This window comes from Bos grunniens, chromosome 23 (assembly GCF_055505025.1).
Source record: "Bos grunniens cultivar Pamir isolate PY7600 chromosome 23, Bosgru_T2T1.0, whole genome shotgun sequence".
In the NCBI taxonomy this organism is placed as follows: domain Eukaryota; kingdom Metazoa; phylum Chordata; class Mammalia; order Artiodactyla; family Bovidae; genus Bos; species Bos grunniens.
Window position 1 is genome coordinate 21,931,459 of NC_141187.1, and position 20,907 is coordinate 21,952,365.

The 20,907-nt window shown below is 33.3% G+C and overlaps 1 protein-coding gene across 6 annotated transcripts in view; it reads left to right on the top strand.

Annotated features, from left to right (window-relative positions):
• The window catches only part of CD2AP (CD2 associated protein), an 86,312-nt gene that overhangs the window by 50,032 nt on the left and 15,373 nt on the right, over nt 1-20,907 (top strand). For 5 of the 6 annotated variants that reach the window (XM_086372038.1, XM_086372042.1, XM_086372041.1 and 2 more), the window contains 10 exons: nt 928-1,028; nt 2,269-2,386; nt 5,336-5,526; nt 8,187-8,265; nt 8,661-8,755; nt 9,152-9,256; nt 10,635-10,671; nt 11,763-11,825; nt 17,322-17,493; nt 17,884-18,026. In XM_086372038.1, the coding sequence (XP_086228164.1) occupies nt 928-1,028; nt 2,269-2,386; nt 5,336-5,526; nt 8,187-8,265; nt 8,661-8,755; nt 9,152-9,256; nt 10,635-10,671; nt 11,763-11,825; nt 17,322-17,493; nt 17,884-18,026 (1,104 nt within the window). The remainder of the gene's footprint in view (nt 1-927; nt 1,029-2,268; nt 2,387-5,335; nt 5,527-8,186; nt 8,266-8,660; nt 8,756-9,151; nt 9,257-10,634; nt 10,672-11,762; nt 11,826-17,321; nt 17,494-17,883; nt 18,027-20,907) is intronic. The other variant, XR_015153280.1, reaches the window with a different exon arrangement.

A 20,907-nucleotide genomic window follows, 5' to 3' on the forward strand; every position in this document is an offset into this window, starting at 1 on the left:
TCATACAAAAAAAATTTTCTTTTTTAAATAAATGACTCACATTTTGTGGCAATGGTAGGGGCTATTTAGATATTTTTATCCAATGTGGATTTTCCTTTTAAAAATGAGAAGTTCCTTTGCAAATAATTTTGCATACTATCTTGGAAAAAAAACTGGAGAATTATGCTAGTGTGAAAGACAAGACAAAAACAAAGCTTTTGATTAAAATATCACTAGGTTGTTTGAAGTTAATTGACATATGCTTAGGGGCAGAGGAGCTAATTAATACTCTTTATTAACTTTAAATTATTTAAAAAGATACTGATATTCATTAAAAAGAATCAAGTTACATCTTTTGAAGTCCTACATTATATAATCATTACTTTTCTGAATAAATGAAGCTTGTTTAAAACGCTACAGTGAAATTATTTTTGTCTTCACTTGTGTTTTTGTCAGAAAAATTATTAAATAAGATAAAATACATTTTAGATTTGTGCATTGTATCTTTTTTTTTTAAACACAGATACTCTTGACTTAGTGCCTTAAAATATTCCTAGATTTTGATCAAGAAGCAGTCTGAAAATCACTGGTTCGAAGGACGTGTCTGTGATAAATTTGTTATGCCAATAGTGTCTAAAGTCTGTGTTTCTAGTTCCCAAATTGGCAGTGGAAATTTTACTTTTGTATAATCAGTTGGATCTGATTTCATTTCTGAGAGCTACCTTATTTGCAGTTGGCTTGAATTCATTTTAGGAGAAGGAAGCACTTCTAGGATGGGGAGCCAGGTGGAAAGCCAGATGGCACAGATAACGGTGCTGTTGAGAATGTGTCCATGTTCGGTTTTCATTCATACACACAAATCCTGTGACAGTAAACACAGTGTGTAAATAAAGCTGCTACTGTTTGTTTTAAAGGTCTTTCTTAATTTTTTTATGTGACTTCCTTTAGAGACCAAGAAGCGTCAGTGTAAAGTTCTCTTTGAATACATTCCACAAAATGAGGATGAACTGGAGCTTAAAGTGGGAGATATTATTGATATTAGTGAAGAGGTAAGGAAAACACATGTTAGAGATAAAGCAGCAAGCAATTAGAATTAATGCTCTGGGTATTAGAAAAATGCTTTGTAAGAATACTAATTTTTAAAATTTATTTTGCCAGTTTTTTTTTTTTAAGATACAGATTTTAAAGTGGATCTTTAATGACCTAAAGGAAGGTTGTTTAATTGTAGAAATAAAGCTTTATTCATCCTTGCTATGCCTAATATTTGTGTACCGAATTTGTATCTTTGACTTTAAAAATAAAATAAGCTCTTTTTTTTTAAGCTAAAATTGATGTAATCTAAGTAGCTGAGCATATAAACCTTTCTTTGATTCTGAATTCACTTTAGACACAAGCCATAAAAACAGAAGGATTTTTACCTTTTGCACAGCAGAGATGTTTGCAAGCAGAATGTAAAAGCTTTGTTTTGTTTGAATTATCACATTCAAATATTAACCCCAAAACACTTTGCCTCATTTTAATATCTTAGAATAAGATTTTAAAATATTTCAAAAATAGTTTTTCATATATCTACTTTTATCATTAAAGGAATATCAAAGTGTTATTTAGCAGCTAAAGATGCCATTTTCAGAGTGTATATTTTGATATCAAGTATTGCCACCGCAGCTGATTTTGTTTGATAACGTGTAATTTATCGCTAGTTTTTGTTAAATTCCAATGTGTTTATAAAAGGCAGTTCTGGTTTATTGCTACCAGGTGGCAATAATAACAGTGCTCATCAAGCTCATATTATGCCTGACGCACCATTCTGAGTGTTTCAAACTTATTATTTCATTTAAGTTTCTGAACAACCTAAGGAGATAGGAATTTTTATCCCCATTTTACGAATGAGATGGACTCACACAAGATAAGGGACTGGCTTACCTCCTGTTGCTGCAGGACACAGCATTCCAAATTTTGTGGCAGAGAACACTGTTTTGTTAGGTTTGTTAGTTATGTGTGTCCAGAATTCAGATTGGATGGCATGTTTCTGTTCTGTGATTTATTAATAAGATTTCATTGTGGAAGGGTTGCAGAGTGCTATTGATTAATCCGTGTATGAGTAATTGAATCCACATAGATTTAATCTACTTAAAAATTTTTTTCCCCTTTGTTTTTTCTTATAGATTTAAAGGGATTATTTTGCACCTCTAACTTTGTGCCTGTTCATTTCTGTAGCTCAATTTTTCTGTGGGGGAAGTGAAAACTTAAGAGAAACTATTATTATTTTTGAGTTGTGAACTCTTTCAGGTAGAAGAAGGCTGGTGGAGTGGAACCCTGAACAACAAGTTGGGACTGTTTCCCTCCAATTTTGTGAAAGAATTAGAGGTAACAGATGATGACACTCATGAAGCCCAGGAAGATTCAGGTAGACTATTTTAAAAATTTGAATAGATTTAAACAAATTTTGTATATGACTAGTGTTCATTTTGTATATTTTTAGTCTCTCGTCTTTTTGAACTATGAGCTTTAGTTTATCTACTTTTAAAAAAAGCAATTTATGACAAGGACTTAAAGTGAAAATGTTAGTCGCTCAGTTGTGTCTGATTCTTTGCAACCCCATGGACTGTACCCGCCAGGCTCCTCTGTCCATGGGGTTCTCCAGGCAAAAGTGGATAGCTATTCCCTTCTAGGTAATTTACTATTTTTCCTTCTGATGTCTGCTTCAACCCAAAGTAAACTTATACTACCCTTATTATGAAACGATACTGCTTACGTTACCTGATTTCTTCCCACTGAAGGTCTACTTATATACAGTTGTGATCAGAGTTTGCAAACGGCCTGACTACTTCTGAAATATTAGGAGTTTAAAAGACTCTTCCTCTGATCTTCTGTATCACTTAATAGAGTTTGTTTTCCATGTGCAGCCAGAATGTAATTTAATTATTTTGTGACCTTGTCATTTAGAGACCATTCAAAAGTATAATCAAAAAAGCTTTATCCCCAAACTTGGAATTGCATCTGTGAACTGCTGAGGGATTTAGGAGAGATTTTTTTTTTTTTAAGAGATATTAAATTCATAAGTGGTGGCATAGGGATAAGTAGATATTTTTCTTTATAGAAAAGTATGTAGTGAAAATGTTCAGGAATTCACACTTGTACATTCGTGTTATTTGGCAGTTTTATAATGGTTACATAGATTCATAAAAATGAGGTATAGACATACAACCTTAAGGTTGTTGATATTGCTTTTTTATTTCAAAGACAGTGTAGAGTCAAGATACGAAGACTATTGTTTTAGTCCATTAGAGCTGCTGTAACAAAATACCACAATCTAGGTAGCATTCAAAACAACAGAGATTTATTTTTCACAGTTCTGGAAACTGGGAAGTCCAAGATGGAGGCTCCTTTCTGGTGCATAGTTGCTGACTTCTCACTTTGTCCTCACAAGTTGGAAGAGGCAGGGGAGCTGTCTGGAGCCTCTTTGTAAGGCACTAATCGAATTCGTGAGGGCTCTGCCCTCATGACCTAATCACCTCTCTGAAGGCCCACCTCTTCACGTGGGGAGCTAGGATTTCAACATAGGAATGTTGGAGGGACAGTTACTACTTAGCACCCTGTCCCCTGAATTACTTCAGGCACATATTGGTATTAAGTGTCATAGATATTGTATCTATTGATGTTTATTTTTAATGTTAGAATTTAGTGTGAAAAAAAAAAAAAAGAATTTAGTGTGAATTAAAGTGTGTAGTGAAATAGTCTTTATGATGCCATATAAACTGAGCCCTTAAAATATTGTATGAAATTCAAAGTCCATAAGGGATCAGTAGCAAAAGAAAATCGAATTTAAATTTGGATGTAGTTCATTACTTCATAATTATAATACTTTGGGCATTTCCTTGCACTATTCAGCCTTATTTGAATTTTAGTAACCTTGCAGAATCATATCTGTTAAAAATGTACTTCCTTGCTTGCTTAACCCCTTTACAATAACAGTGCATTCTAAATGTGGAGCTTTGTGATTATGGGGTGGGAAGTCAGTGGTTGAAGTACACTGTAATTTCCCTTTTTTTAAAACTCGAATTTTCAGGCAGAAAGATTTTGCATATTGATGTAAGTACCAAGAAGTGAGCACTTTATAGGATCTTTAGAACTTTACTGAAGACATGATGTCCTTTGAGTTTTAATTTAAGCATTTGGTATCTTACACATTGGGTCTTAGAGAATGAAATATAACATCTTCTGTGTTAACTGATGTTTTGACAGTCTTCTTCAGTCAGTAAAATAGCATCTATTTCAGGTAACTGTTACAGGAATTACCAACTGTACATTATAAAATATGTTTTTTTGTTTTGTTTGTAGTATTGGAATGCCATATCCACTGCATTTATTTTACATAGCTGCTGCTTACACTCCTTCTTTTAATAGATAGAATGAAGTGTATGGGATGTGTTGTGGTTTGACCAGTTAAACTCTGGCTATTACTGCTAAGAAGATAATTCTGACTCTAGACAGTAGGTAGACAGTATTACCTGAGCTTTTATGAATAATTTATTTTCATGCCCTCTGTTTTCATTGAAGAACTGTGGAATAAAAGGTATAAGAAAGCCCCTTTTTATATTTTTTAATAGGAACATGGTAAATTTATAATCTATTCTATTACTTAGTGGTTTCTATATAAAAACCTCAAGATTAATATCTTTTTAGTAGTCAATTTCAGGAAAAGCTTTGCTTTTCTAGGGAAGTGTTATATTTCAGTTTTTATAATAAAGTGACTGCCCTTTCATTTTGTCGAATATTCTTAGCCTTTGTTGTTTAGAGTGTCCTTTTGCCTTGCCTGTAAAACTGTCTTTTCATGTACTTTCACCCCTGTGAGAAATATGAGCAGTGGTATATGGGTTTGATGGCATTTCCCATGGATCCAGTGTATTCCCAAATCTGAAATTTAAAAATGGAAGTGAGTAAAGGGAAATTCTAAATATAAACATTATTATTTAACTAAGTCAGCATTGATGTATTTGTTCGTTCAGTACATTGAATGCTCACTGAGCATATCGTGCACGTTTACCGTTTGTGTCTTGTGTCATCTTTGTAAAGGAGCTGTAAATTTTGACGTACTCTTCTTAAGAAACTGATATACTGTGATTTCCTGCATTTCTGATTGGCCTTTTATGAATTAGAAATACCTAAAATTGTTCTTAAATATAGGAAAAAAAAATCAGTATAAAGTGCTTAGGATAGTTTTACTACTCAGCAATTTTATTTTTATTCTACCATTTTTTTATTAGGAGGTATAGGATATAAATCCTGTGGAAGTGGAATGTCAAGGCTTTTGTGATTTTAGGTGTCATTCTTTAACAACCAGTTATCCTTTCAGAAACTGCTCTGACTGGGCCTACCTCACCTTTACCCTTCTCTCTGGGGAACGGGACTGAAACTGCACCTGGATCAGTTACCCAGCCAAAGAAAATCCGAGGAATTGGATTTGGAGATATTTTTAAAGAAGGCTCTGTGAAACTGAGAACAAGAACATCCAGTAGTGAAACAGAGGAGAAAAAACCAGAGAAGGTAGTAGTGATGTGCTTTCCTTAGATTAACCCCCTTCATTCTCTCATTAAGCAGTTTTAAAAATGTCACAATTAGTTTGCAATTCTGCTTCCTTTTTTTTTTTTGAGATTGCTGGTGATAGGTTATGAATGAGAAACTGTGAGAAACTTTTTAAGCTTAAGTGACTTCCTTTAATGTTTACATTTGATTCTTATAAAATTGGATGGGGGGTAAATTTAACACAAATTTTTCTTAGTGGAAATTTTTAAGTTTTTAGTTATTATAATGTAAAAATATAAAAGCAAATACATTTTTGTTTTCCTTTTAAAGCTAAAATTATGTTTTGCCTTTCAGTTTGAAGTAGCCCTTAAATGGGCCATTTTAAAATGAATTCACAGTGAGATATTAAGTTAAGTTAGGCCTTGCTTAATTTTTCTCTGGATTGTTTTTTTTTTTTTTGGATTGTTAATAGTGGTGAAATCTACTAATCATTAGCCCTAGATGTATGGAGAACTTTATTTTTTACTAGCATTTCACTGGCATTGTGAAATAAAGAGAATGTACCATCTAATAAGAGATTTTAAAATAAATCATTAAATTTTTACTTTGGGGGGGAAATAGCTACAGTCTTTAGGATGTTTACTTCAGGTCTTGTTTCTGGTGTTAACACCTTGAAGATTAGTTTGAGTACTTAACTTCAGGAGGCTTGTCCCTTGACTTTTAAAGTATTGTTTCCCTTCTGGTTCTCCTTTGTTGTGTCTTCTTTAACTCATAATATTTGAAAATGTTTTAGTGTTTACTTGTCTTTTTTAGTTACATTTCACTATTAAGACTGTTTTGGTTGGTGAAATATATTCTGAAGTTTTCTCCTAAAATGGTTAGTTTCAACTTTTTTTTTTCCTTCCTTTCCCAGCCTGTTACATATTTTCCTATATAATAATAAGTTAGGTTCGGGAAAGAGAGCTTACACTTTCTCCTCTGCCCTCTCCTAGCTGTGTGACTGTCTGACATTAGGATTATGGGCCTAATTCATTCTTGGTTTTAAAGGTACAGATTAGAATTCTTTTTGGGATGGTGCTATATAGTCCTGTAACAGCTAGGAATGTCTAGAAGCACTGTCTGTATTATGAGGGATATTAGGCTAGATGATCTGGGGTCCCTTTTTAACTCTAAAGCTTATGGTTATGTTGAATAACTTTATCTGATTGTTGATTACACTGGTAATCTTTTCTTTGCCATTTTTTTTTTAAATTTCTGGCTATGCTAGGATGATTATTGATTGATTATTGATTACACTGGTAATCTTCTTTGCCTTTTTTTTTTTAAATTTCTGGCTATGCTAGGATGATTATTGATTGATTATTGATTACACTGGTAATCTTTTCTTTGCCATTTTTTAAAAATTTCTGGCTATGCTAGGTCTTCATTGATGTGTGGGCTTTTTGCTACTGGGGGTGAACAGGGGCTGCTCTCTAGTTGTGGTGCACAGGCTTCTCGTTGTAGTGGCTTCTCTTGTTGCAGAGCACAGGCTTGAGGAGCGCAGGCTTCAGAAGTTAGAACACGTGGGCTCAGTCGTTGTGGTGCACGGGCTTAGTTGCTCCATGGCATGTGGGATCTTCCCGGACCAGGGATTGAACCCGTATCCCCTGCATTGGCAGGCGAATTCTTCAACAGTGAACCACCAAGGAAGCCCCTCCTTTGCCATTGATAATGTTCAGTAAAGAGTTGTTGTAAGTGAGGGTATTCTCAGGATTACCATGTAAGATGGCCTTCCAAGACTTGATTTGATCACTGACCTAGGAATTGATAAAGTAGGGAGCGCATGTGTGTTTGTAGGCAACACCAGATTGGAAGATATAATGGAGAAAAGTTAGGAGAAATTAAAGTTGAGTATTTTAAAAGATAAATAGAATGTACAATGATATTACCAGTTAGCAGTATGCTCAGATTTTTAACTAATGAAATCTAAGGTCAAATGTAGTGTTACTTCTGAGGAGAGAACTTAAGGAAACACTAAGACATGATGAAAGGCTTACTGTAGTTGATTACAATGGAAAATTGTCCACTAGACTATATAGTTACAAGGGTTGTAACATTACCTAAATGTTTTCATTCTGATAGCAGCATTGAAGTAAGTATAAAGACTTTCTTTTCTTTTCTGATGGTTAGGAAGTTCAGTTCTGTCGTTTAAGAGCCCTCCTTCTGGAGTTGAATTTTGAAGGTTCAAATCTGGGCTGCACTGCTAAATTATTTTTATTGTAGTCAAGTTATTTAACTGCTTTCTAACTTATAAAAAGGGTGACTGATAGTGCCTACTTTATTCTGATTGTTCTGAGGATTAAATTGCAAGGCGTGTAAAGTGCTTATTAGCTTAGAGATTGGTACATGGTACATTTTCAAATGCTGTTTTTATTTGTTTTGGAGGTTCTAAAATCATAGCATTTTGGGTATCAGAGTATGTTTGTTATCCTTAAGACAGCATTTTAAAACTAGAAGTTCTAGACTATCATTTAAATAGCTTTTCAGATATTTATCATTTTCATGGAAGAGTTTTCAGTTATATTACTAATCTGGCTATAAGTACTGTTAGGGAAAGCTAGATAATTGTTAATGGAAATTTTGTTTAACCTTATTAGCTTTGTTATAACTTAAAGTAGACGATACTGTCCTTTCTATTCTAGCCTTTAATCACACCGTCACTAGGATCCAAAACTCAGAGTGTGGAGATAACAAAAACAGACACTGAAGGTAAACTTAAAGGTAAGTTTTTTAATGAAATGTTCATGTTGAGTGAAGCATGCTCAAATATATTATTAGATTTGTTGAAGACACTTGTTACATTGTACTACTTCATCAGAGTATTAAATCCTCCTAGATGTGAACATCATGAGGTCAGAGATTTTTGGAGGTTTTATTCATTGATATATCCAGTACAGTTAGAACTGTGCGTGGAACAGGTAGGCACATAGTAACTGTTTGAATGAATGATTAATGAAACTTGTTATTTAATTCAGCATGAAGTAAATTGGCTAAAATTATTGAAACCATCTCTAAAAGCTTCTAGTATTCATTTCTTAAGACAAAATGGAGGCTTAATAAGTATTTGTTGAAAGAAGTAATTTATATGTAAACTTTATTTACGTTTTTCATTTTAGCTAAGGAATACTGTAGAACGCTATTTGCCTATGAAGGTACTAATGAAGATGAACTGACTTTTAAAGAGGGGGAGATAATACAGTTGATAAGTAAGGTAAGACACTTCGCAAGTTTTTCAGTGAGTAACTTAATGTATTCATAGAAATATTTTTTCAGTAGTCTTGCATTCACACTAGAAGGTAAACTGTGAAAGACCTGGGACTTTGTCATATTTATTGTTGTGACCTGAGAACCTGGCATATAGTAAGTGAGCAGAAAGGTTTTTTTTAAGCAAATGTTTATTGTCTATTGTTATAACTGATGTATTGGAAATTATTTTTACCCTCATATTGTGGGGAAATATATTTTTTTAGTAGGATCTCAAAGTCTGCTTTAGGTCTTTATTTTTTCTTTATAAAAATAATGGAATTCAGTGTTTTCTTATTTTGTTGCTAACTTTTTTTCTTATTTAGACATAACCATTATTTTTATTCTTCATTTTGCGGTTTAGGAGACTGGAGAAACTGGCTGGTGGAAGGGTGAACTGAATGGTAAAGAAGGAGTATTTCCAGACAATTTTGCTGTTCAGATAAATGAACTGGATAAGGACTTTCCTGTAAGCTTTTCTTTTTTAGTGATGATGATAAGTTAAAAAACCTTTTACCAGTGTTTCTTAAAAAAACAAGTTTTTACATAGTTACTGAGTAGTTTTCCAGGAATTTCAGATTTATATAATCAGGTAAAAATTATTTGAATTATGGTGAAACAAAACAGTGTATCACTTCTGTGTTTTGTTCCTGTTTTTCTTTTCCTTTGACTAAAAATTAACTTAGACTTTATTACTTTATTATGATTAAAAGAAAAAAGACTGGCTGTACTATTCAGACAAGTTAGCACTTGACTGTAAGTCATTATATTTAATTTTGTGGAAAATTTTTATTTTAAGGTACTGTTGGTTACTGTTACTCTGTCACTGCATTTCTGGGACAGTGAGAAGGCTTTATTTAGCCTCCTTACAGGATTTAATGTATTGATCTCACTTCTCACAATGAATAATGTGAGACTGAGTCAATGATCTTTTAGTTTTATACAGTTTGATCCCTCTTTTTCGCCTATGGAGGGATTAATGAATTTTTAAACAAGAGGAAAAGATTTACACAGAGAGCTGGCAAACCCCAGCAAGGCAGTAAGCCATATTTAATTTAAGCCAGTGCAGAAATCTCTAACCTTTGCAGTCTTTTATTTAAAGTAAATTACAAAAGGATAATGTATGAAACCTTACACTGTCTGAGATTCTTCCTTTGCTAAATTTCATTCATTATTAATTCAACAGGCTTCAGGTGTGCTTTATTTTTACACACTTTATACTCTTGTTAATGAGCTCATTTTCTTTTTTTGGCTTTTATTAGATGTTCATGGAGTATTGATTATCAGTTATTTTTAATTTGCAAAAACCAAATTCACAAACTTAGAAATGTGTTTCAAGTTTTTTAAGGCAAAAATGAATGAATGCTTCTAAACCCAAGAGAATTTTAATAAATTAAAAAATAGACCTTTGCCTTTTTGTTCTTTTTGAGTCCTGAATAATCAAAAGTGAAAGCTCTCTGTATTTATTAGGTATTCCTCTTCTTTTAAAATAAAGTATCTTTCTTTCCCTGCCAGGTAAAGAGAGGTAAAATGGTGCATAGGAATCTTAAAATAGGAGAGATAAAGAAGAATGTTTCTGCTCATCATTAAGCTTTTTTAAATTCATCTAAGTCCGTGATAATTTTTGAAATATTTGAATTTTGATCAAAGAGGCATTTGTTCTAATAGGATAAATTTTTTGTCTGTAATCTTTTGTGGAGTTGCTTGAATCTTACCATTTTATAATTTCTAGCAGGGATGGGGTAAGGAGAGGTATTTATGTAACTTAGATTATTTATGATCAGAATTTAACTATAAATATTTAATATGTAAGTGTTTTACTGTTTTCACAATTATTATTTTAATAGAAACCAAAGAAACCACCACCACCTGCTAAGGGTCCAAGTAAGTAAGAAACAGATTATTCAGTTTTGTTTTTTATAGTTTTAAGTTCTAAAATGATGAAATTGGGTCTTCTGTAAATCATTTATTTTTGGTAGCAAAAATTAAATGCTATGACACTATATATAATTTTTTAAAATCTATGAAAATTGAGTGTTCATGTGTATTAATATGTCAGTATTTTTTAAAAGTATAAACCATATAAAATTGGGATTTTGAAAATAATTTGGATATTTTATGACATTTTGAGTTAAGAAAATTGACTAAGCTTAAATCTTAAATATTTACCTAGCTGATAAGTTTTCAGATGCAATCCATTTTTCAGTGTCACAAACAAGTACTGATTTATTTATATATTCTTCAAAGAGTGTGATAATGCTTAAGCAATCTGGAAGAGTTTTGTTTTTCCTTTTTAAACAGTTGCATAAATGATGAGTACCTAGAAGTGTTTTCCAGAGTTAATGTTTTATAATCTGACTCTACTTTTTTAAATTCTAACCCATAATTTCTGATTTTTAAGATGTGCAGTCCAGTTTTTTTTTCCTTGAAAGATTTGCTTTTTTTTTGAGTAACACAAGTCCTTCCCTCCTCCATAATTTCAGCTTTGTGTTTGCTAACCTTATCTCAGAGCAAGGATACCTTAAAGGTAATTTTCGATAGAAGCTGGCATTGGAGAGTTTTTAACCACTAGTCATACTGGGCTTTTAAAATTAATTAAAATTAAATAAAATGTAAAAGTTAATTCCATAGTTGCAGTAGCAGCATTTCAGGTCTCAGTCAGTGGTCAGTATTGGACCATACAAAAACAGAGTATTTCCATCAGTACAGGAAGTTCTCCTGAGCAGTGGTGTTGCAGAGGATGTGAACACCTTCCCTTGATAGAGTAGGAGCTCAGCCATAGTGCTGTCCCTTACTCAAGGGGACAGTGGCAGGTTCAGGGTCAGATACAGAGTGATTGCAGTGTACTGCTCATTCTGGTAAACCGTGTTTTCATCTTACATTATTTTTTTAACTTTTGCTTTTAGTAGTATAATTATCTTTGTGCTCTAAAACTTATCTTTTTTTTAAAGTATTAACTTTATTCCCCCTTTTAGTTTCAAAGCCTGAGCTGGTAGGTACCGAGAAGAAGTATTTCCCCACAAAGCATGAGGAAAAAGGTGAGGTAATTTCTTCCAGTATCAGAAAAATAATTATTATTTATCAGTGTAGAGAAAAATGTGTCTCCACATTGAGTCACTGACACTGATTTTTAACAAGTGTTCATTATGTATTATGAAATTCTTGGAGTTTTCTGGAAGGAGTTTGTGCAGATCAATAGGAAATTAAGATTTTACTCAAACTGATACCAATTTACATTCATGAGAAAGTTATACCATCACTTCAGTAAGGATATAGCATTTAATCAGTTATTTCTAATAATGTGTGAGAAAACCAAATATTAAACAGTTATACTTATTATTTTCATAGTGTCCCAGTTGAAATATATTAAAAATTTTTTTCTTAGGTATAAGAGTGAGGTCTTAGCTAAAACATGGAAGTGATTTATTATGTATTGTTTGATTTTCACTGTGTATATTTATCATGTAAACTTGGAAAGGTATTCCAAAATATGTATTTTGTTTGAAAACGTCACATGTTTTGTTACTGTTAATACCTGCTTCTTGTACACAAGATCTGCAGTGGTGTATCTAGCAGAGTAGGTTATAGACACTTGCAAAGACTTGTCACTGTTGCAGAATACTTTGTATCTACTGCCAGTGTTGATTCTCCTTCCTGTTCTTGTCTCTTGCTTAAAGTGTTAATGTATTCTCTTAATGATTTCTCTTATTTCAGTCCCTAGTCTGGCTTCTATTTCACATTGTTACCAGATTAATTTTTTAAAGTTTTTTTTTTTTTTTTTTTAATTTATTTAGAAGTTTCAGAACCACAGCAGAGTTGAGCAGAAAGCACAGAGTTCCCGCATCCTCCCTGCCCTAGGCATGCACGGCCTTCCCCTCCATCAGTGCACCCCACAGTGGTTCACTTGTTACAGGCAGTGCACCTCCACTCACAGCATCGGCCAAAGTCCATGGTTTACACTGGGGGGTCACCTCTGGCATTGGACAGCTTATGAGTTTGGACAAATGTATAACTGTGCTGTCAGACAGAATAGTCTCTTACCTCTCGAAAATTCCTGTGTTCTGTGCTTTTCGTCCCTCCCTTCCTCCAACCCCTGAGGCTGCCCATCTGTTAATTTTCTCCCTAGTTTTGTGGTTTTCAAAATGTCATATAGTTGGACTCATACACTACATAGCTTTTTCACATTGTCTTCACTTTGTAATATTCATTTAGGGTTTATCGATGTCCTTTCATGGCTTAATAGCTCAATTCTTTTCAGTGTTGATTAATATTCCAGTGTCTGGATGTACCACAGTTTATCCATTCACCTACTGAAGTTGGTTTCAGGTTTTGGCAGTTATGAACAATGCTGCTTTAAAACTTGTGCCATCTTTTTGTGTGTCCATAAGTTTTCAGTTCACCTGGGTAAATACCATGGGGTGTAATTGCTTGTTCATATGGTAAGAGCATGTTTAGTTTTGTAAGAAATTGTTAAATTGTCTTTCGTGGCGTCTGCACCATTTTGCATTCCCACCAACAATGAATGAGAGTTCCTGTTGCTCCACATCCTGGTCTGTATTTAGTGTTGTTAGGAAATGATCCCAGATGACATTTTTGGTATTATCTTCTACTTTATTCACTAAATGTAGCAACCACACTCTTGACTCTGAATGTCATACACCTTCATAGCTTTATCTCTTTCTCACGGTCTGGGCTTACCATGGAAAGTTTTTATATCCTCAACTCTCCTCCTCCTTTTTTTACATTTGAGATTTTTAAATTTAGATGCAAAGATATTTCTTGATTAGTCTTGTGATATACCTATTGTTAGGTCCACATCTTGGATCAGTTTATTTTGGTACTTGGTTATAATATCTGTCCTACATGAAAAACTCACCATACAAAGTTATATAGAATCATATACACACACACACACACACACACACACACACATACATACACATGTAAGAAGTTTGTTACTAAATTATTTTCATTATTTTATTTCTTTTGTAGTCCCCTTTATCAAGTAGGTAAGGGTTTTGTTAAAATAAGTTAGTGACTTTCTATATTTCCTGAAATCAATCAGTTGATCTTATAAACAAAATGGGAGGTAACACATTTTTATTACTTTTATTTTTTCAAAATCCTTTTCATGAGGAAGTGACAGGGACTGAATTTGCCCTCTTGAGTTAGACGACTAGGAAGCTGCGTAAAATACATTTAACGGTGGTTTCAGACATTGGACAACAGGTAACATAGGGCTGTTATCACTGAGAGAAGTTATCACTGAAACCAATGAGGCAAACCCTAAAGTTACCCCCAGCTTATTATCTAGAAGCAGTTTTCAGGCAGCAGAAAGAAAATGGATTTACTTATGTGTGAATGGAGTCCCTGAGGAAATGAGAGAGAGAAGGGACAGGAAAAAAAAATGTGAAGAAATAATGGTTGAAAAATCTTTAGATTTGAAAGAAACTTGAAGCCCACAAATCCAAGCTGCTCAGTGAACTCCAAGCAGAAAAAACAGAAAGGATATCACCTCAAGACACATCATAATAAGTTCTGTGAAAAGCAGTGATAAAGAGAAAAACCTAAGGCCTGAAAGAAAATAACTGACAACCTTGAATTCTCTACCTAGCAAAATTACTTTTCAGGCAGTGGAGGCAAAATTAAAACTTGGAGATAAAATCTGAGAGAATACTTTGCCAGTAGACCTGTATGTACCACACAGGGACGGTTTAAAGAGGTTCTTTTTGGCAGAAGGAAAATGATCCTGTGTTGTCATTTGGATGTACACAGAGTAATGAAGAATGCCAGAAGTGGTAATTATGTAAATGAATAAAAAAGACCTTTTCCCCCCTTATCCCTAAATGTTACCAAAACCACCAAAACTCTTCTTTGAAAAAATTTTCAAGCTTACTATGAAGTGTTGATTTCAAAGTTTAGGTGTACAAATGTAAGAAATTTTTAAATAAGTGAAATAAGACAATTACAACAAGGAAAGCAATTCTTAATATTTTGAAAATGTTCTCCTCAACCTGGTATGACTTTAATCTGGTGCAAGAAATAAGAAGAATGTCAGTGCTTTGCCTATTAACTAGCATTCAGGGAGAGCCAATATCAGTTCAGAGGGTCTGACTATTATTATAGACATGGATTACATTATTTCTTTAAAAAAATAAACATAAGTTTATCTCTCTTTCTTGTTCCAGAGTCAACAGAGCTTTTTCAAACCATAGCTAGGCTAGGTCCACTTGGAGGAACCTTAGCCTTCTGACAGGAGATACAATGTATTCTTCCAGTGTGTGTTTCTTACTTTTATCTCTCTCTTGATCCCCATTTCACAGAGCATGTCCTTTGAAAAACCCTGCCTTATTGATAAGGATAAAAGTGGAGCTACTAGAAAACATGAAACAGATCACCATCTTACCTTTGACTCTTAGGTGACTCCCCAATATTTCATGGGGCACTTTCCCATATCATAAGAATGGAGCTTAAATCCTCCCTGTCCAAGACTCCGCACGGGTTGTCTCAGACCTGCTTTGCAGCATCATTCTCACTGTTTTCTCAGAGGTGCTGTGCTCATCATACGTGTTGTCCCTCAGGATAGTAATGATCCCAACACTTAGGAGCACATGCTTTTCTCCTGCTTTGGGGGAAGACTTTCCTGGACATACCTTTCAGTAGCCTGCTTCATTCTTACCTGAGTAGGAAAAAGTTACTCAAATTCATTACTCAGCAAGGAAATGTAATTTTATTTAAACCAAAGTAAGATTCTCACCAACATGAGTGAATTTTTTTACAATAGACTTAGCAACAGCAGCACCAATACTAAATGTTGGTGAGGATCCAGATTATCAAAACCCTAATACATTGTAGGTGGGAATGTAAGTCGTTGTGTCTACCCTTGAGAACTAAAGTTGACCCTGTTGCCCAGCACTTTTATTTCTAATTATATACTCACAGGAAATGTGTGTTCCATATGTACACCAAAAGACTCAAAGTTTATCGTAGCATCATTTACATTGACCCTCAGTTGGAAAGAGTACAAAATGTCTATCAGTAGTTGAATGGATAAATAAATTGAAGTAATGCATGTGCCAGGATACAGTATAGCATGTGTGTGCATTAGTCATTCAGTTGTGTCTGACTCTGCGACCCCTTGAACTGTATCCTGCCAGGCTCCTCTGTCCATGGGATTCTTCAGGCAAGAATATATAGCATAGCACAAATGAATACAATAGAGTTTCACACAGCAGCATATTATGATCTCATTGGTGTAAACTTAAAATATTCAGAAGTGATCTGTCGTGTTAGAAGACACCTTTGGATTGGTGCGTTGAGGTGGTGATTGGAAAGAGGCATGAAGAGAAGGAATTAATGTTAAGGCTTAGTTCTTGGCTGGAGCAGTGGTTACTCAGATGTGTTCTGTGATGATAGCTCCTTGAACTTTGTACTTAGACTTCTGAAAATACATCACATTCCAGTTTGAGTCACTTCAAACTGGATAAATACGGGGTTTTTTTTTTTTTTCCCCCTAAACTTTTCTAAAATGTTAGGAAAGTAGAATCAATTAAGGATATACTTCCTATTTTTTGCAGAGTACTGTGTTACTGTGTTTTTCTCTAAAGCATTTCCAAGTGACCACTGATAAAATATGGAACAAGAACTTACAAGTATGTCATTATGTATATAACTATGCCTTTTTGGTGACAAAATTTTTATTAACATGACATGGTACTGTTCTTAATTTTTTTTTCCCCCAGTATATTTTATTAACTATCTCATAAAATTATTCAGTGAAATGGTACTAATAAAATTCTTAATATAATGATAAAAATTATAAATATAAGCCTGTCATTTTCTTACCTGCAACTAATCAATGTAGCCTCAGTTTTTCAAAAGAAATTTTTTGTCATCATGATTATTTTTAAATAAATTAATTAAATGGCACTAGAGTTTGTACTCATTTTTAGTTCCCTATACTTCAGTTTTAGAAAGTGGACTGGATTTAAGTCTAGATAATGTTGTTTTCTGCTTAGAGTAAATTATACATGATTATATTGGAGTAGAATACCAACCCTAAGAGCAAAGGATGGTGGGAAGACAGTAAGAAGCAGGCATTATTTGTTAATCAGAAGATTATCAGTGCTCCCCCTTCCTACCAGGGTAGAGTTTTTTTAAAATGATAGTTAAGTTTAAAGTGGCTCAGACAGTAAAGAATCTGCCTGCAATGCAGGCTACCCAGGTTTGATCCTTGAATTGGGAAGATCCCCTGGAGAAGGGATGGGAATGGCTCCCCACTTGCATGTTCTTGCCTGCAGAATTCCATGGACAGAGGAGCCTGGAGGACGGCAGTCCATGGGGTCGCAAAGAGTCCTACACGACTGAGCGACTAATACTTCATAAATAATTTAAAGTTAAATTATAACTTTAAAACAGATGAAATTGTACACATACACGAAGTGTCTCTTTTTGTTTCACACCTTTCTAGTCTGACATTAGCTTTAAAAATAGTTCTGATTGTTAGTAACTTTCTAAATATTTTTAAATAATAGAAAAATCAGATGAAAAATCAGTGCTGGAACAGAAACCTTCTAAACCAGCTGCTCCACTAGTCCCACCCAAGAAGCCTGTTCCACCCACCAAAGCCAATAATATATTGAGGTCTGGAGCAGTGTACCCAAAGCGCCCTGAAAAACCGGTTCCTCCACCTCCTCCTGTAGCCAAGTAGGTTTTATCTAACTTTAAATTAGTTTATTGATTTACTTGGTTTTGACATAATTTTGGCTCTACTGTTTTTTTTAATCGTAAAAGTTATTTTTAAAGTCCTTGCTTTTCATCTTTTTCATATAGACTGTAATCTGTGTTAAATGTTATTAATCTTACGTTCACTCTAGGCAGATACACTTATGTTAAACTGTTTTATTTACATTTCTTATTTTATTAGGATAGGTCTTAGGGTAGAGGTTTATGTTTATGGAAATAATTTTATAGACGAATAAGAAAAATCAGTGTTATACTGTAACATCTTTAGTGTCATTAAATCACAATGTTAAAAAGATGGTCATGCTTCAGATACAAATGATTTTTGCATGTGTTTGATTTTTCTCATTTCAGGATTAATGGAGATGTTTCTACCAGCTCATCAAAATTTGAAGCTGAGCCAGTATCAAAACCAAAGCTAGATTCTGAACAGTTACCACTTAGACCAAAATCAGTAGACCTAGATTCATTTACAGTTAGAAGCTCTAAAGAAACAGGTAAGTTAACATGTGGAAAGATGGTGTATAAAAAATAAAAGTGCAAATACAGTTTTCAGAAACTACTGAAAATAAGATTTGTGTGTGGATATAATGGAAATTAATTAAAACTTGTTTAAAATCTCTCAAGCCAAAAAGAAAATGAAACTGAAAGAATATAAATGGACAAAATATTTCTGGTTCACATAAGCTTTGTCACTGGTCAGAGAACTGAGATGGATATTAAAAGATCAGCCATTTATCGTTCTGTCCCTCTAGTGGAACGACCATACCACCTAACTTGGGCAGATATGAATGAACTGGAGTTTCAGTGCCATGCTAGATTATATTTAAGAAGAATATTTTTCTGTTCCTACTGAAATCTCCAAATACTGTTGTTTCCAGTTCTGAAAAATAAGACTTTTCATGACTCTCTCTCTGTATATATACATAGCAAGGTTTACATCTTTAGCTAAATATTATTCCTTCAGTTTTATCACTAATTTTTTAGCCCATTAATCTTCTTTGTCTCCTGGTGTTTTATACTTCTTGGTTATAAAATGAAATACTGAGAGGTCATTTTCCTTTTTCTTTTTGCATCAGAGAAGTCTAGATAAAGTCTAGATAAAGGTCTCACTGTTAGGAAAAGCATCACACAGTCCTTACTTTGTGGTAATGGTTGTTTTCTAGCAGTTTGCATTTGTTCTTTAGTTTTTTAACATTTTAAACACATTTTCTCATACATATTCTTATGTTAACACTGACTTTAAGAGGCAGAGACCATTTTTCCCTATTTTGCATCTAAACAAAGTAAGTTACAGTTACAGCAAATGTTCAAGATCACATAAACCAGAAGAGAACTCTTTAAATCCCCTTTAAGTTCTCTGGTATTTCCTAAAAAAAATTTTTTTTTTTAATGTCTTAATGTATTTTTTAGCTTCAAGTTAACATTTCTTTACAGTTAAACTTGAAGGCCAGTTACACTAAAATTTTTTTTATCACTATTGTAAAATGTGCTTCCTTTCTTATTTTTAAGGTGATTGTATTTTTCTTCCTTCTTTTTAGTTTGGGAGTACAAAAGCTCTGACTTTAGCATAGCCGCCTATAGTTTTTTAATTGGAATGTTTTATAGGTGTTTCATCATATATTTAGATCCTGCCTGATCTGGATGAAGTCATATTTATCAATAATTTCTGGAAATTGAGAGGTTGATTGTATTTTAGAGACATTCACTCAAATATATTCAGTATATTTTTGGTAAAAAATTGTTCTTATTTACTGGTAGTTAAATAAAAACAAAAATCATCTTTCTGTTTTTTAAAAAAAATCCTTTAATTTAAAAAAAATTGAGGTTAGTAGTAAAAAATATAATTCTATTAGTTCTTACTATTTTCTGTTTGATTTTAAATGTAGCTAGAAATATGTTTTCAATAGTAAAGAAAAAATTAAACACAGACTCTGGATATCAAAAATCCATTGGTATTATCTTTTGAATTTCCACAGTTTTCTGCAGTCTTTTATCACAGAAGTTCTGGATTTTGATTAAAAAGTCTCTTTGGTAGCTGTAAGTGTAATATTTAGAGTTTTTTGGGGGTTTTTTCCCCTGCCTGTATTTTTTGTTACTTGTATCATTCTTTAACATTTGCTCTATTTAGTTTCCTCATAGTCTTGGAAATTATCAAAAATTTTTGTAGATTAAAACAAATTTTTCACTTTTCCCCCCAAACCTCATCTATATATGATTACTAGCAAGCTTTATTTCCTTGACATGTGTGACTACTGGTGATTGAAAAGTTCTGTTTTTTTCCTTTGTTTCTTGGTCCCATTTCTTGTCTTATATCCATAACCATTATTTATTCTTCATTAAAAATTAGAGGCTTTGTGGAACAGGGTTTGAAATGTTCTGATTTCTAGTTAGCTTTTTTGTTGAAATGAATAATTTAGAGGTGCTAAGACTATACATGGTCAAAAAACTAACAGTTAACTTCCAAGCTGCAGTCTTTGTATCTTCCACTGTCACACTGCCTTTGATGTATTGCAGTTACTCACTGTGAAGTTCAGAAAATATAGATTTTGGAAATTGAGTTCATATTAAGTAGCAAATACTTACTGAGCAGGTGTGTATTCACAGTAGTGTTTTGGGCACAAGTAGGATGCTAAGATAAAAGACATTGCTGCTGACAGCAAGTAGCTTGTGTTTCAAGCCTCACATCAGAGGCTTTTTATTTCCTTTTTTTTTTTTTAATTAGAATATTATGTTCTTAGTACTTGTAGTATAAAATGTACCTGGTACTTGTTTTACCTCTTCTTCGAGATGTTGGCACCTTAAAAAAATAAACAGAACTGTGCTTGTTACCAGATACAGCCTCAAATTTGGCCTTGCATTGAGGTATGATTTAATTTACATACATGGGTCAGTGTGAGGTTTAAAATTTTTTAAATAACATGAAACTAGCCCTTTAACATAAGTTCCAGAAAGTTTAAAACATACATGAAAGTCTCCTTAGAATTTATTTTGTAAAATAATAATTTGAGGTGAAATGATATAGTAGAATTTGCTGTTAAAAAATGTGGGTTTTAAATTATTAGTTGGTAGGTAATTGACGTGTTTCTTCAGTTTTCTCACTTATCTAACAATTGAATGATCCCTTAAATCTCTGATGTACCTACTCTTGTCTGTTAAGGATATAAATTCCTTTCCCTACTCTCTGATTTGATTTCCTTATATATAAAGCCATATATAAACATATGTATATAAATATTGAGTCTGACTTTTGTTCATATAAGAAAAATTCCTAGAATACTTAATTTGTTTCAGTTTGTTAAAACGTTTCTTCATAAATATTCTCGTATGATACAAGATAGCATTGTACATTGCAGAGCTGTCAAAGCATGCTTTCTT